Here is a 15381-nt window from a genome sequence, read left to right as displayed (position 1 = left end):
GCCACGTAGGCGTCATGAAAGTCGGTGCCAATCCGACCCATGACGCCTATGTGGCGTCATGGAAAGATCGCGTCCCTGCAGATCGGGTGAAAGGGTTAACTCCCATTTCACCCGATCTGCAGGGACAGGGGGAGTGGTAGTACAGCCCAGGGGGGGGGGTGGCTTCACCCCCTCGTGGCTACGATCGCTCTGATTGGCTGTTGAAAGTGAAACTGCCAATCAGAGCGATTTGTAATATTTCACCTATTATAACTGGTGAAATATTACAATCCAGCCATGGCCGATGCTGCAATATCATCGGCCATGGCTGGAAACACTAATGTGCCCCCACTCCACCCCACCGATCGCCCCCCCCAGCCCTCCGATCTGTCCGGTACACTGCTCTGGCTCCCCTCCGTCCTGTGCTCCACTCCCCCCGTGCTCTTGTCCGCTCCCCCCGTGCTCCAATCACCCTCCCCGTGCTCCAATCACCCCCCCTGCACTCCGATCCACCCCCCTCCGTGCTCCGTTACACCCCCCGTGCTCCGTTCCACCCCCCCGTGCTCCGTTCCACCCCCCCGTGCTCCGTTCCACCCCTCCCGCTCTCCGATCCACCCCCCCATGCTCCGATTCCCCCCCCCCCGTACTCCCCCCCACCCCATCATACTTACCGATCCTGCCGGGGTCCGTCCGTTTTCTCCTCGGGCGCCGCCATCTTCCAAAATGGCGGGCGCATGCGCAGTGCGCCCGCCGAATCTGCCGGCCGGCAGATTCGTTCCAAAGTGCATTTTGATCACTGAGATATAATCTATCTCAGTGATCAAAATAAAAAAAATAATAAATGACCCCCCCCCCTTTGTCACCCCCATAGGTTGGGACAATAAAAAAATAAAGAATTTTTTTTTTCCCCACTAATGTTAGAATAGGGTTAGGGGTAGGGTTAGGGCTAGGGTTAGGGCTAGGGTTAGGGCTAGGGGTAGGGTTAGGGCTAGGGTTAGGGCTAGGGTTAGGGGTAGGGTTAGGGCTAGGGTTAGGGCTAGGGTTAGGGGTAGGGTTAGGGCTAGGGTTAGGGTTTCGGTATGTGCACACATATTCTGGTCCTCTGCGGATTTTTCCGCTGCGAATTTGATAAATCCGCAGTGCTAAACCGCTGCGGATTTATGGCGGATTTACCGCGTTTTTTCTGCGCATTCCACTGCGGTTTTACAACTGCGATTTTCTATTTGAGCAGTTGTAAAACCACTGCGGAATCCGCACAAAGAAGTGACATGCTGCGGAATGTAAACCGCTGCGTTTCCGTGCAGTTTTTTCGCAGCATGTGTACAGCGATTTTTGTTTCCCATAGGTTTACATTGAACTGTAAACTCATGGGAAACTGCTGCGGATCCGCAGCGTTTTCCGCAGCGTGTGCACATACCTTTAGAATTAAGCTATGTGCACACGGTGCGGATTTGGCTGCGGATCCGCAGCAGTGTTCCATCACGTTTACAGTACCATGTAAACATATGGAAACCAAATCCGCTGTGCCCATGGTGCGGAAAATACCGCGCGGAAACGCTGCGTTGTATTTTCCGCAGCATGTCAATTCTTTGTGCGGATTCCGCAGCGTTTTACACCTGTTCCTCAATAGGAATCCGCAGGTGAAATCCGCACAAAAAACACTGGAAATCCGCGGAAAATCCGCATGTAAAACGCAGTGCCTTTTACCCGCGGATTTTTCAAAAATGATGCTGAAAAATCTCACACGAATCCGCAACGTGGGCACATAGCCTTAGGGTTAGGGTTGGAATTAGGGTTGTGGTTAGGATTGTGATTAGGGTTACGGCTACAGTTGAGATTAGAGTTAGGGGTGTGTTGGGGTTAGTGTTGGAGGTAGAATTGAGGGGTTTCCACTGTTTAGGCACATCAGGGGTCTCCAAACGCAACATGGCGCCACCATTGATTCCAGCCAATCTCGTATTCAAAAAGTCAAATGGTGCTCCCTCAATTCCGAGCCCTGACGTGTGCCCAAACAGTGGTTTACCCCCACATATGGGGTACCAGCATACTCAGTATAAACTGCGCAACAATTACTGGGGTCCAATTTCTCCTGTTACCCTTGTGAAAATAAAAAAATGCTTGCTAAAACATAATTTTTGAGGAAAGAAAAATGATTTTTTATTTTCACGGCTCTGCGTTGTAAACGTCTGTGAAGCACTTGGGGGTTCAAAGTGCTCACCACATATCTAGATAAGTTCCTTGGGGCGTCTAGTTTCTAAAATGGGGTCACTTGTGGGGGGTTTCTACTGTTTAGGCACACCAGGGGCTCTGCAAACGCAACGTGACGCCCGTAGACCATTCCATCAAAGTCTGCATTTCAAAAGTCACTACTTCCCTTCTGAGCCCCGACGTGTGCCCAAACAGTGGTTTACCTCCACACATGGGGTATCAGCGTACTCAGGAGAAACTGGACAACAACTTTTTGGGTCCAATTTCTCCAGTAACCCTTGGGGAAATAAAAAATTATGGGCTAAATAATTATTTTTGAGGAAAGAAAACGTATTTATTATTTTCACGGCTCTGCATTATAAACTTCTATGAAGCACTTGGGGGTTCAAAGTGCTCACCACACATCTAGATAAGTTCCTTGGGGCGTCTAGTTTCTAAAATGGGGTCACTTGTGGGGGGTTTCTACTGTTTAGGCACATCAGGGGCTCTGCAAACGCAACGTGACGCCCGCAGAGCATTCCATCAAAGTCTGCATTTCAAAACGTCACTACTTCAATTCCGATCCCCGGCATGTGCCCAAACAGTAGTTTACCCCCACATATGGGGTATCACCGTACTCAGGAGAAACTGGACAACAAATATTGGGGTCAAATTTCTCCTGTTACCCTTGGGAAAATTAAAAAATTCTGGGCTAAATAATTATTTTTGAGGAAAGAAAACGTATTTATTATTTTCACGGCTCTGCATCATTTGAAAATAATAAATATGTTTTCTTTCCTCAAAAATCCTCTGCACTTTTGGGGTCAAATTTCTCCTGTTACCCTTGGGAAAATAAAAAATTGCAGGCTAAAAGATCATTTTTGAGAAAATAATTTTTTTTTTTATTTTCATGGCTCTGTGTTATAAACTTCTGTGAAGCACTTGGGGGTTCAAAGTCCTCACCACACATCTAGATTAGTTCCTTTGGTGGACTAGTTTCCAAAATGGGGCATTTCTGGGGGATCTCCAATGTTTAGGCACACAGGGGCTCTCCAAACGTGACATGGTGTCCGCTAATGATTGGAGCTAATTTTCCATTTAAAAAGCCAAATGGCGTGCCTTCCCTTCCGAGCCCTGCCGTGCGCCCAAACAGTGGTTTACCCCCACATATGGGGTATCAGCGTACTCAGGACAAACTGGACAACGACATTTGGGGTCCAATTTCTCCTATTACCCTTGGCAAAATAGGAAATTCCAGGCTAAAAAATCATTTTTGATGAAAGAAAAATTATTTTTTATTTTCATGGCTCTGCGTTATAAACTTCTGTGAAGCACCTGGGGGTTTAAAGTGCTCACTAGGCATCTAAATAAGTTCCTTGGGGGGTCTAGTTTCCAAAATGGGGTCACTTGTGGGGGAGCGCCAATGTTTAGGCACACAGGAGCTCTCCAAACGCGACATGGTGTCCGCTAACGATGGAGATAATTTTTCATTCAAAAAGTCAAATGGCGCTCCTTCCCTTCCGAGCCTTACCATGTGCCCAAACAGTGGTTTACCCCCACATATGAGGTATCAGTGTACTCAGGAGAAATTGCCCAACAAATTTTAGGATCCATTTTATCCTGTTGCCCATGTGAAAATGAAAAAATTGAGGCTAAAAGAATTTTTTTGTGAAAAAAAAGTACTTTGTCATTTTTACGGATCAATTTGTGAAGCACCTGGAGGTTCAAAGTGCTCACTATGCATCTAGATAAGTTCCTTGGGGCATCTAGTTTCCAAAATGGGGTCACTTGTGGGGGAGCTCCAATTTTTAGGCACACAGGGGCTCTCCAAACGTGACATGGTGTCCGCTAAAGAGTGGAGCCAATTTTTGATTCAAAAAGTCAAATGGCGCTCCTTCCCTTCCAAGCCCTGCCGTGCGCCCAAACAGTGGTTTACCCCCACATATGAGGTATGTGCGTACTCAGGACAAATTGGACAACAACTTTTGTGGTTCAGTTTCTCCTTTTACCATTGGGAAAATAAAAAAATTGTTGCTAAAAGATAATTTTTGTGACTAAAAAGTTAAATGTTCATTTTTTCCTTCCATGTTGCTTCTGCTGCTGTGAAGCACCTGAAGGGTTAATAAACTTCTTGAATGTGGTTTTGAGTACCTTGAGGGGTGCAGTTTTTAGAATGGTGTCACTTTTGGGTATTTTCAGCCATATAGACCCCTCAAACTGACTTCAAATGTGAGGTGGTCCCTAAAAAAAATGGTTTTGTAAATTTCGTTGTAAAATTGAGAAATCGCTGGTCAAATTTTAACCCTTATAACTTCCTAGCAAAAAAAAATTTTGTTTCCAAAATTGTGGTGATGTAAAGTAAACATGTGGTAAATGTTATTTATTAACTATTTTGTGTCACATAACTCTCTGGTTTAACAGAATAAAAATTCAAAATGTGAAAATTGCGAAATTTTCAAAATTTTCACCAAATTTCCGTTTTTATCGCAAATAAACGCAGAATTTATTGACCTAAATTTACCACTAACATGAAGCCCAATATGTCACGAAAAAACAATCTGAGAACCGCTAGGATCCGTTGAAGCGTTCCTGAGTTATTACCTCATAAAGGGACACTGGTCAGAATTGCAAAAAACGGCAAGGTCTTTAAGGTCAAAATAGGCTGGGTCATGAAGGGGTTAAACTAAACAACTTATAAAATGTCATTGGGGTTAAGCTGGTCATCAGCAGATCTCTGGGGTTTATGGCTATGGGAATGTAGTTTGTGAAACGTTTCTGTTTGATCCCCCAATAACGCAATCAGAATTGTCCAGTTTGCCACTTCTCCTTCCATTTCTATTTTTTCCCACCCATATAAAATGATTTCTTATTTTTTATATTCTTACACTAATAGGATACATATTGCGCCTCTTGCGCAGATCTTTTCGGGACTTGTCAATGTCAATCTTGCCCTCTCTCATAATGCTGAATAATGAGTCTGCTTTTCCGACCAGGAACCTGAAAGAGACAAATAACGGTCGCTATATTGGTTTCCCCAAGGATTTGTATTCACTTGTGGTTTTTTTTTATTCTGAGAAGTAAAGCAGGGACTTTAATACAGTTAGGGAATTCTTTCTTTTTGGAGGTAGATCTTCCTGTGATTAGTTCGGAAAGTTTCCTGAAAATTGACCTAATAGTAAACATTACTAGTGTTTTATAAAACACATTTTCTGGTTGTAAGTTTTACAAAGTGGAATAAAACTTTTGCATTACGATGATCTGTGAAATAGAAAGTTCTGTGGTGTAAACCATCTATTTATAAGGCGGACTCATGTGGTTCCCCTATATACATTGTGATAGGGGAAATAGTTGAGACGTGCTACAGCCAGCACTGAGAATTTGCCGTAGAAATTGCAGTTATAAAATACTTTCACATTGAAGTGAGTCATAGCAATAAAGCCGTAAAAGGAAGCATTGTGTATGGAGGACACAGAACATGCCAGATACGGGCATATCTGTACGAGGCAGAAGTTGGTTTCTTACTCGGCAATTTCTTTTTTTCTGATTTTTACATGTTTAACGACAAAAATAAAAAGTTACAATAATAAAATACAATGCAGCGAGATGCCCTGATGTGAAAACGCTACAAAGCAGCTGCAAAAGTTATAAAACTGGCACAAAAACGGGCATCAAAGTGGGCACCGAAGGGCGATATTGAAAGGGTTAAATGACTTTGGGCCACTGACCTCACACTGCAGACACATAGATCAGGGTGCCCCACATTAACTTCAGGTCACTCCAGTCTGGCCCAAATGGGTTCTGGGCATCAGAACTGGCATCAAGGTGGGCAAACAGCCAATTTTTACAGATTTTAATAAGTGGTGTTTTTCAGGGGTTAAATTACTTTGGGCCACTGACGTCACACCACCAATACATATTTCAATAACGCCCTTCAGTGCCAACTTTGATGCCCATTTTTGTGCCAGTTTTGTAACTTTTGTAGCTGCTGAAAAAAAAAAAACAGGAAAAAGAAGTTGACGAATAAGAAACCAACTTCCGCATCGTGGATACCTAGGCAGATCTGAGATCAGACAGTCTCATATTAAAACCCTATAAATATTATGCAAGGATTTTTTTTGGGGGGGATAACTTTTGAAAGACCACCATCACCCTTACCCGCTCTTATTTCTCTTGTGGTAATGCTCTTCTGTCCCAACCAGACCTCAATAAATGGTTTGTCAATCATATGTCTCTTATTGAATTTGTTTTGAAATCCATACCAGAACAATCCACGGCCATCTGAGCAGCAGCATTAGCTGGCGTGGATTATGTGCTGCACACTTGTCATTCTATACCGGACAACCACTTTAATATTACGCCACCTTTGGAAACAATTTCTTTTGGAACGTGGCTATCTTTTCAATTGTTTGTGTGATGTACTGTATGTAGGCTTAGCTTTCTGCCCCTCTTTCTATTTCCATTGGTCAATAGAACCATTGATCACAACTTGTCGATGGGGGTCTCGGCAAGAGGATGCCCTTTGAATAGCACATTTTCTGGGAAGCCTTCAAGCAAGAAGGGGATTATCCAACCAATAACCCCCTCTTGATTAAAACAATCACTTTGGATTATTATTATAATATATTGTTAGAATTAACTGAGATTTTTTTGGCAAATATAACAAAAGATTTTGATGACTTCATCAGTTACATTGATACTGTATATGTAAAGGATGTCAGCAGATATTGTGTTATAAGCTGTATAACTTGTGTTTATTGCTCCATACTGTCATCCATTGGTTTGGTTCTACATCATGCGCCATTAATCAGACTTCTTTCAGCTTGGTGACCTTCTGATGAAAGTATGGTAGCTCGTTTCAATAAACCATACAAAGATATACGTTGTACATTGATGTGTATTTCTAGTAAAGGCCATTCCTACCTGTCTACCTAGCTCATGTCTAACACACTTGCCAGTGCCCCTGCACGGTCCCCCTTCCCGCTCCATGTAGGTACGCCGACACCGTAACCTCCCCGTCGCCCGGCACATCTCCTTGCTCCATGCTATGCACACATAGTAAAATGCCCACAGCCAATGGCTGGGAGACATTTAGTATATAAGGCACCCTTCCCAATAGCATCACAAATCCCTTCCAGGACAGGATACACAGGTGTGGCCGTTTTGTAGACGACCTCCTCTTCTTCCGGAAGGGCACGCAGAACGATGTTAATGATTTTGTATCTTATCTTAACAACAATTCCTTCAATGTGAAATGTACTTTTTTTATGAAACCAAAATGAATTACTTGGATGTTGCTTTGCTGGGGGATATTTTTAACAATTTTATCATTATCTCAATGTGCAAAAAAACGACTGGCAGCAATTCGTTCCTACAAGCACAATCATGCCACCCTCCTCACATCATTAGGAATATCCCAGTATGGGAACTTATACGTACTAAACGTAAGTGTACTGGATCTGAGGATTTTTGTGTGAAGTCTAAGACCTAATCTAAGACCAGACCAAGAGACAGATGTTATACTAATAACGTCCTAGATCGTGCAAACAAATTAGTGGCTGACATAAACAGACAAGAACCCCTAGGAGTTACAAAAAGAAGCTGCGGTGAAAAAAATTTGGGGCATAAATATAGTATAGGCTACCAGAATAATCTCATTACGTTCTCCACTCAATTTAGCCCACAATACTATGAAATGATATCTAATTATTTTTTTACTGCTATTGAATCAAAATTCTAAATTTTGCTAATATCATTAATAATGCAAATATCCGCAGTGTGGCTGAAAGAGCACCAACTTTAGGTTCTCCCAGTCTTTTTTGTAAAAATACCGAACAGTTGACCTACACTTGGCATAACCTGAAGGGTTTTTATAAATGTGGACACTCCAGGTGCATTTCCTGTGAACAAGCACATAAATGTACTGTTTTATCTTCGTACACCATGGTTCAGAACTTCAATATAAAAAGCTTTATAACTTGTAACCCTGCGGGTGTCATCTATTTGAGTGCACAACATTCCAGATTTAATATGTGGGATGCACTACTGGGCCGTTGAAGGTTCAGGACCTAGTCCTTGTGTGGTTAGGTCCTGAACCCAAACCCCTGGTTCTTGTGTGGCTAGGTCCTGAACCCGAACCCCTGGTCTTTTTTCTCCTAATGCCAGAACGTGCTCCCCTGGTCCTTATGTGGCCGGTGCCAGAACCTGCTCCACTAGTCCTTGTATAGTCAGTTCCTGAATGTCCTCCTCTGCTCCTTGTACAGCCGGGTATCAACCTGCTCCCTGGATCTTTGTGTGGCTGGTACCTAAACTTTGTCCCCTGGTCCATGTGTGGCCAGTGCCTGAACCTCGTCCCTTGGTCTGTGTGTGGACAGAACCTGAACCTCGTCTCCACTACGTGTGTGACCAGTGCCTGAACATGTACTCCCTATATCCAGACCGCTAAAACCAGTCTCTGAATCCAGTACTGTTTGTGACCTTGTGTCAGTATCCATCTTGCCCGAGGAGTAGTCTGAATGGAACACATGTCCGTGTCAGCGAACCTGACCCTTGGGGTCAGAAGCTGTAGTACTGGGGACTGCCTAGGAGTGGTACCTGGAGGCTACCTGCAGCTTAAGGACTTCACCATCAGGAGCTCCAGTGAACACCAGGTAGCCACTTAGCTACGTCCCTTCCTAGGTAAGCCCAGCCCTGTGGCACAGTGGGTTCATGAACCACATTTGATAGCCCTGGGGTGACCTTGTAATGGTTAGATTTTCACTGACGAGAAGCCTCGTGAAACTGAGAATAAAGCTTGTACTTATATTCTGTCCAGTGACCTTAACCAAATCACAAGATTTGTTAGCTCTGCTTCCAACAATGGATGTATGCAATATGACTAAAGGACCCGTCAGATGACCGGCCATACGTTCTTCATCTGCAGTGTGGTCTGATGATGTGTGGGAGAAGAGTATGAAGTTTGTCCCCAGTCTCACTTGGTTATAGTTTTGTTCCTCAATGGTATAATGCAGAGACACCGGACATCGCCGTTGTATTTTTTATGTGAAATTGTGGTTTATTTATTTGTTATGTGCAAATACATAAAACTTACTCAGATTTACCTTGTTCATGGGTTTTTCTAATTTCAACAAAAAATGCTTATTTACTTAGTATTGTAAAATGGCGGGGCTTTCTAATATACCGGTACTTTGTGTGTGAATACTTCTCTGTTGCCAAGATTTCAGCTTGTTGGCACTGGATCCAGAGAGCCTTGCTGTTTACATCGTTTCTGGAGGATAAGATTTCTGCCCTGCTCATGTGGGGATCTTGTGACCAGTCTGCATCTGTCAGCATCACATCACCAGGACGGATCATCCTCTGGAAGTAAATCATGAGGGTCTCTCATTTTTATGCTTATATGCAGAGGTATGTAAAACTGTGAAGCTTGAATGGACAATGTTGTAAATCTTCTCATAGTATACTTAATATGCTCTTTACATTTTATTGTCTGATTTTGGGCAGTTTTCCATAGTTAAAGGAATCTGACAACTGATACATGCTATTCACAATATTTTGCTCAATATTCTCAATGTCCTCCCCATCTGGGGGACTTAGTACCATCACAATAATTATATCACATAAGACTTGATCACCTAGTATGAGAAAATAAGTGACCTAGACTGTGGTACTGATAAAAACTGACAGTTTATTGAAAATAATTAAAAACAGTATGTAAATACTACAAAAGAAAAGGTATTGGACCTAAAAAGAGGGACACAAAAAAGCCATAGGCTACATCCAAATCGTGGACCAACATTACATATATGCATAATAAATACACCAATAAGAACTATACCCTATGTGCATAATAACATGTGGTAAATAAATCATCCACAGGAATGTGCTTATATTCACGTGGGTGAATGCCTCCTGAAGAAGCAGTGCGAAACGCGCGTCGGGACGCCGAGGCATTCACCCACGTGGCTGACTTTAAGGTAATATACCTATTCCAATATAAGATCCTATGCCTGATATTGATAATCATGTGCCACATTAGAGGATGAGTACAGTCCACCTCTGAATGATACAGACATTCCTGTGGATGACTTATTTACCACATGTTATTATGCACATAGGGTATAGTTCTTATTGGTGTATTTATTATGCATATATGTAACTAGCTATTGAACCCGTTCTACGCCCGGGTGGCGAGCATTTATATTGGTATATTGTCTCCATCATGGTATGTGCTGCTCCATCCTGCGTCCCCATCCTGTCATGCGCTGCTCCATCCTGCGTCCCCATCCTGTCATGTGCTGCTCCATCCTGCGTCCCCATCCTGTCATGCGCTGCTCCATCCTGCGTCCCCATCCTGTCATGTGCTGCTCCATCCTGCGTTCCCTTTCCTGTCATGCGCTGCTCCCATCCTGCGTCCCCATCCTGTCATGCGCTGCTCCCATCCTGCGTCCCCATCCTGTGATGCGCTGCTCCCATCCTGTGATGCGCTGCTCCCATCCTGCGTCCCCATCCTGTCATGCGCTGCTCCATCCTGCGTCCCCATCCTGTCATGCGCTGCTCCATCATGCGTCCCCATCCTGTCATGCGCTGCTCCATCCTGCGTCCCCATCCTTATGTGCTGCTGCATCCTGCGTCCCCATCCTTATGTGCTGCTGCATCCTGCGTCCCCATCCTTATGTGCTGCTGCATCCTGCGTCCCCATCCTTATGTGCTGCTCCATCCTGCGTCCCCATCCTTATGTGCTGCTCCCATCCTGCGTCCCCATCCTTATGTGCTGCTCCATCCTGCGTCCCCATCCTTATGTGCTGCTGCATCCTGCGTCCCCATCCTTATGTGCTGCTGCATCCTGCGTCCCCATCCTTATGTGCTGCTGCATCCTGCGTCCCCATCCTTATGTGCTGCTGCATCCTGCGTCCCCATCCTTATGCGCTGCTGCATCCTGCGTCCCCATCCTTATGTGCTGCTCCCATCCTGCGTCCCCATCCTTATGTTCATGCTGCATCCTGCGTCCCCATCCTTATGTGCTGCTGCATCCTGCGTCCCCATCCTTATGTGCTGCTCCCATCCTGCGTCCCCATCCTTATGTTCATGCTGCATCCTGCGTCCCCATCCTTATGTGCTGCTGCATCCTGCGTCCCCATCCTTATGTTCATGCTGCATCCTGCGTCCCCATCCTTATGTTCATGCTGCATCCTGCGTCCCCATCCTTATGTTCATGCTGCATCCTGCGTCCCCATCCTTATGTGCTGCTCCCATCCTGCGTCCCCATCCTTATGTGCTGCTCCATCCTGCGTCCCCATCCTTATGTGCTGCTCCATCCTGCGTCCCCATCCTTATGTGCTGCTCCATCCTGCGTCCCCATCCTTATGTGCTGCTCCATCCTGCGTCCCCATCCTTATGTGCTGCTCCATCCTGCGTCCCCATCCTTATGTGCTGCTCCATCCTGCGTCCCCATCCTTATGTGCTGCTCCATCCTGTGTCCCCATCCTTATGTGCTGCATCCTGCGTCCCCATCCTTATGTTCATGCTGCATCCTGCGTCCCCATCCTTATGTTCATGCTGCATCCTGCGTCCCCATCCTTATGTTCATGCTGCATCCTGCGTCCCCATCCTTATGTGCTGCTCCATCCTGCGTCCCCATCCTTATGTGCTGCTCCATCCTGCGTCCCCATCCTTATGTGCTGCTCCCATCCTGCGTCCCCATCCTTATGTGCTGCTCCATCCTGCGTCCCCATCCTGTTATGTGCTGCTCCATCCTGCGTCCCCATCCTTATGTGCTGCTCCCATCCTGCGTCCCCATCCTTATGTGCTGCTCCATCCTGCGTCCCCATCCTGTTATGTGCTGCTCCATCCTGCGTCCCCATCCTTATGTGCTGCTCCATCCTGCGTCCCCATCCTTATGTTCATGCTGCATCCTGCGTCCCCATCCTTATGTGCTGCTCCATCCTGCGTCCCCATCCTTATGTGCTGCTCCATCCTGCGTCCCCATCCTTATGTGCTGCTCCCATCCTGCGTCCCCATCCTTATGTGCTGCTCCATCCTGCGTCCCCATCCTGTTATGTGCTGCTCCATCCTGCGTCCCCATCCTTATGTGCTGCTCCCATCCTGCGTCCCCATCCTTATGTTCATGCTGCATCCTGCGTCCCCATCCTGTTATGTGCTGCTCCATCCTGCGTCCCCATCCTTATGTGCTGCTCCATCCTGCGTCCCCATCCTTATGTGCTGCTCAATCCTGCGTCCCCATACTGTTATGTGCTGCTCCATCCTGCGTCCCCATCCTTATGTGCTGCTGCATCCTGCGTCCCCATCCTTATGTGCTGCTCCATCCTGCGTCCCCATCCTTATGTGCTGCTCCATCCTGCGTCCCCATCCTTATGTGCTGCTCCATCCTGCGTCCCCATCCTTATGTGCTGCTGCATCCTGCGTCCCCATCCTTATGTGCTGCTCCATCCTGCGTCCCCATCCTTATGTGCTGCTCCATCCTGCGTCCCCATCCTTATGTGCTGCTCCATCCTGCGTCCCCATCCTTATGTGCTGCTCCATCCTGCGTCCCCATCCTTATGTGCTGCTCCATCCTGCGTCCCCATCCTTATGTGCTGCTCCATCCTGCGTCCCCATCCTTATGTGCTGCTCCATCCTGCGTCTCAATCCTTATGTGCTGCTCCCATCCTGCATCCCCATCCTGCGTCCCCATCCTTATGTGCTGCTCCATCCTGCGTCCCCATACTGCCTCTGACCCGCTCGGCGCCGAGTGCTGGGGGGCCTGAGCAGGCGGGGACACCGGCGCGCTGTGGGGGTCAGGTGCCGGTATCGCCGCCAGCTCAGGCCCCCCAGCACTTACTATATTCACCTGTCCGGCGTTCCATCGCTGAGCGCCGCCATCTTCCCGGTCTCCTGGCCGTGACTATTCAGTCAGAGGGCGGCGCCGGCGCGCATTAAGCGCGTCATCGCGCCCTCTGAACTGAAGGCCACAGACCGAAGACCGGGAAGATGGCGCCGCTCAGCGATGGAACGGGGACAGGTGAATATAGGCCGATACTCACCCTCCTGGCGGTCCCTGCTTCTGCGGTGGAGATCGCGGTGTGCGTTCAGTGTGAACGCACACCGCGATCTCCCGGGAGCGTCGCTCTGTGAGGCCCAGACTGCGCCGGCGCTTGCGCTTGCGCAGTCTATAGAGGCTTCGGACAGAGTGACGCTCCCAGCGTTATATTATAGATGTTGGTCCACGATTTGGATGTAGCCTATGGCTTTTTTGTGTCCCTCTTTTTAGGTCCAATACCTTTTCTTTTGTAGTATTTACATACTGTTTTTAATTATTTTCAATAAACTGTCAGTTTTTATCAGTACCACAGTCTAGGTCACTTATTTTCTCATACTAGGTGATCAAGTCTTATGTGATATAACTGATACATGCTGCATAATCCATGAGCAGCATTTATCAGGCACTGGCTGTACGATCTCGGGCACTGGCTGTACGATCTTGGGCACTGGCTGTACGATCTCGGGCACCGGCTGTACGATCTCGGGCACCGGCTGTACGATCTCGGGCACCGGCTGTACGATCTCAGACACTGGCTGTACGACCTCTGGCACTGGCTTTACGATATCTGGCACTGGCTGTACGATCTCGGGCACTGGCTGTACGATCTCTGGCACTGGCTGTGCGATCTCGGGCACTGGCTGTACGATCTCTGGCACTGGCTGTACGATCTCGGGCATCGGCTGTACGATCTAAGATACTGGCTGTACGATCTCAGGCACTGGCTGTACGATCTCAGGCACTGGCTGTACAATCTCGGGCACTGGCTGTACAATCTCGGACACTGGCTGTACGATCCCGGACACTGGCTGTACGATCTCGGGCACTGGCTGTACGATCTCAGGCACTGGCCGTACGATCTCAGGGAGTATGGGAGGAAACCGGAGAGCCTGGGGGAAACCTACGCAAACACTGGGAGAGCATACAAACTCCTTGCAGATTTACTTCTTTGGGACTTGAACCCAAGACCCCAGTGCTGCAGAGCAGCAGTTCTAACCACTGAGGTAGATAATTCTGGTCTCTTGTGATTTTTAGGGGGCATTGCTAAATGGCTGTTTCATTGGCACAGTCTACTCCAATATTTTTGGGGTACATTATATTCAAGACACCTGAATATGAGCACGCTTGAAACTAGGAAAGGTATTATATTATGAAGTGAACATTTGGCTTCTTGTTTCTGAGGTCTTATATTTATTCCTCACTTGAAACACTATGTGACAGACTGACAAATGCTTACTTTGCCATTTTAGAATGGTATTATATAACATGGCATAGGCCTAGAAAAATAGAATATATACCTGAGACTACCTTTCACACTTACAATAAAGGGGATGTTACCAGATTTCACAATACAAACTGCATACACTACTAAATACGGTAAATCTTTTAAACCTGGTAAGACTTAGTTTGCCATCATTATTTGCTACATTTTTAGTGAAAAAAAGCATGTACAGCAGTATGTCAAACCCATTTATTTTTATGATTTTCTCAAGTTTAAACTAAAATGTCTTGGTCCCTTCACATTAGCATTGCAGATATGATTTGTACAGTTTAATTAGGGATACTATTGTTAAATTAACCAATTGCCTGAGCTATTGACCTGGCTGACCAATGTGTGAAATTGAACAATGACTGCCAACTCAATGGTACTGACCAATGTGTGAAAGTAAACAGGGAATGAATACTCACTGCTTTCCACTCCCATGGGCGTGGAGAGCAGTGAATATTCATTTCTTTTAGCAGCAGGCACAGAAGTTAGCTGCAGCAGGCAGCTCCTGCCACTGTGACCCTCTGCCGCTCCCCACACCTCCCCATAAACAGCCAGAGCAGGTACATCCAGGCTATAAGATGCACCCTCCATTTTCCTCCACAATGGGGGAAAAAAGTGCATCTTACAGTCCGAAAAATACGGTATGTCTGAACTTAACTTATTGCTCTTCTCTTATTACTTGTCATATATTCCAAAAACAGCAACAACAAAAAATATATATATATACAAAAATGGTCTTGTATTGTAGATACATATATATGTGTATATATATTATTATACATGGTAATTACAAGGCCCACTCTCAACACTGTCGAACTTGGTTCACAAAGGCCCACCAATAACATTGATTCTTGAGGCTAGCTGTTCAGCTGCATGCAAAAATAACCTGACCCTAGGACACAAATTTACTTTT

General features: G+C 46.1%; 1 protein-coding gene across 2 annotated transcripts in view; it reads left to right on the top strand.

Annotated features, from left to right (window-relative positions):
* The window catches only part of GFOD1 (Gfo/Idh/MocA-like oxidoreductase domain containing 1), a 108434-nt gene that overhangs the window by 31630 nt on the left and 61423 nt on the right, over positions 1 to 15381 (top strand). Inside the window, exon 1 of one of the 2 annotated variants that reach the window (XM_069730808.1) lies at positions 9380 to 9567. The exons of the other annotated variant lie outside the window; for it this stretch is intronic. Within the exon in view, the coding sequence (XP_069586909.1) occupies positions 9552 to 9567 (16 nt within the window). The 5' untranslated portion in view covers positions 9380 to 9551. Of the gene's footprint in view, positions 1 to 9379; positions 9568 to 15381 lie in introns of those variants that run through there. 2 annotated transcript variants of the gene reach the window in all.

Source organism: Ranitomeya imitator, chromosome 6 (assembly GCF_032444005.1).
Source record: "Ranitomeya imitator isolate aRanImi1 chromosome 6, aRanImi1.pri, whole genome shotgun sequence".
Taxonomy (NCBI): Eukaryota; Metazoa; Chordata; class Amphibia; order Anura; family Dendrobatidae; genus Ranitomeya; species Ranitomeya imitator.
Note: the sequence above shows the minus strand (reverse complement) of the source record. Positions and strands in the feature narration are given on the sequence as shown.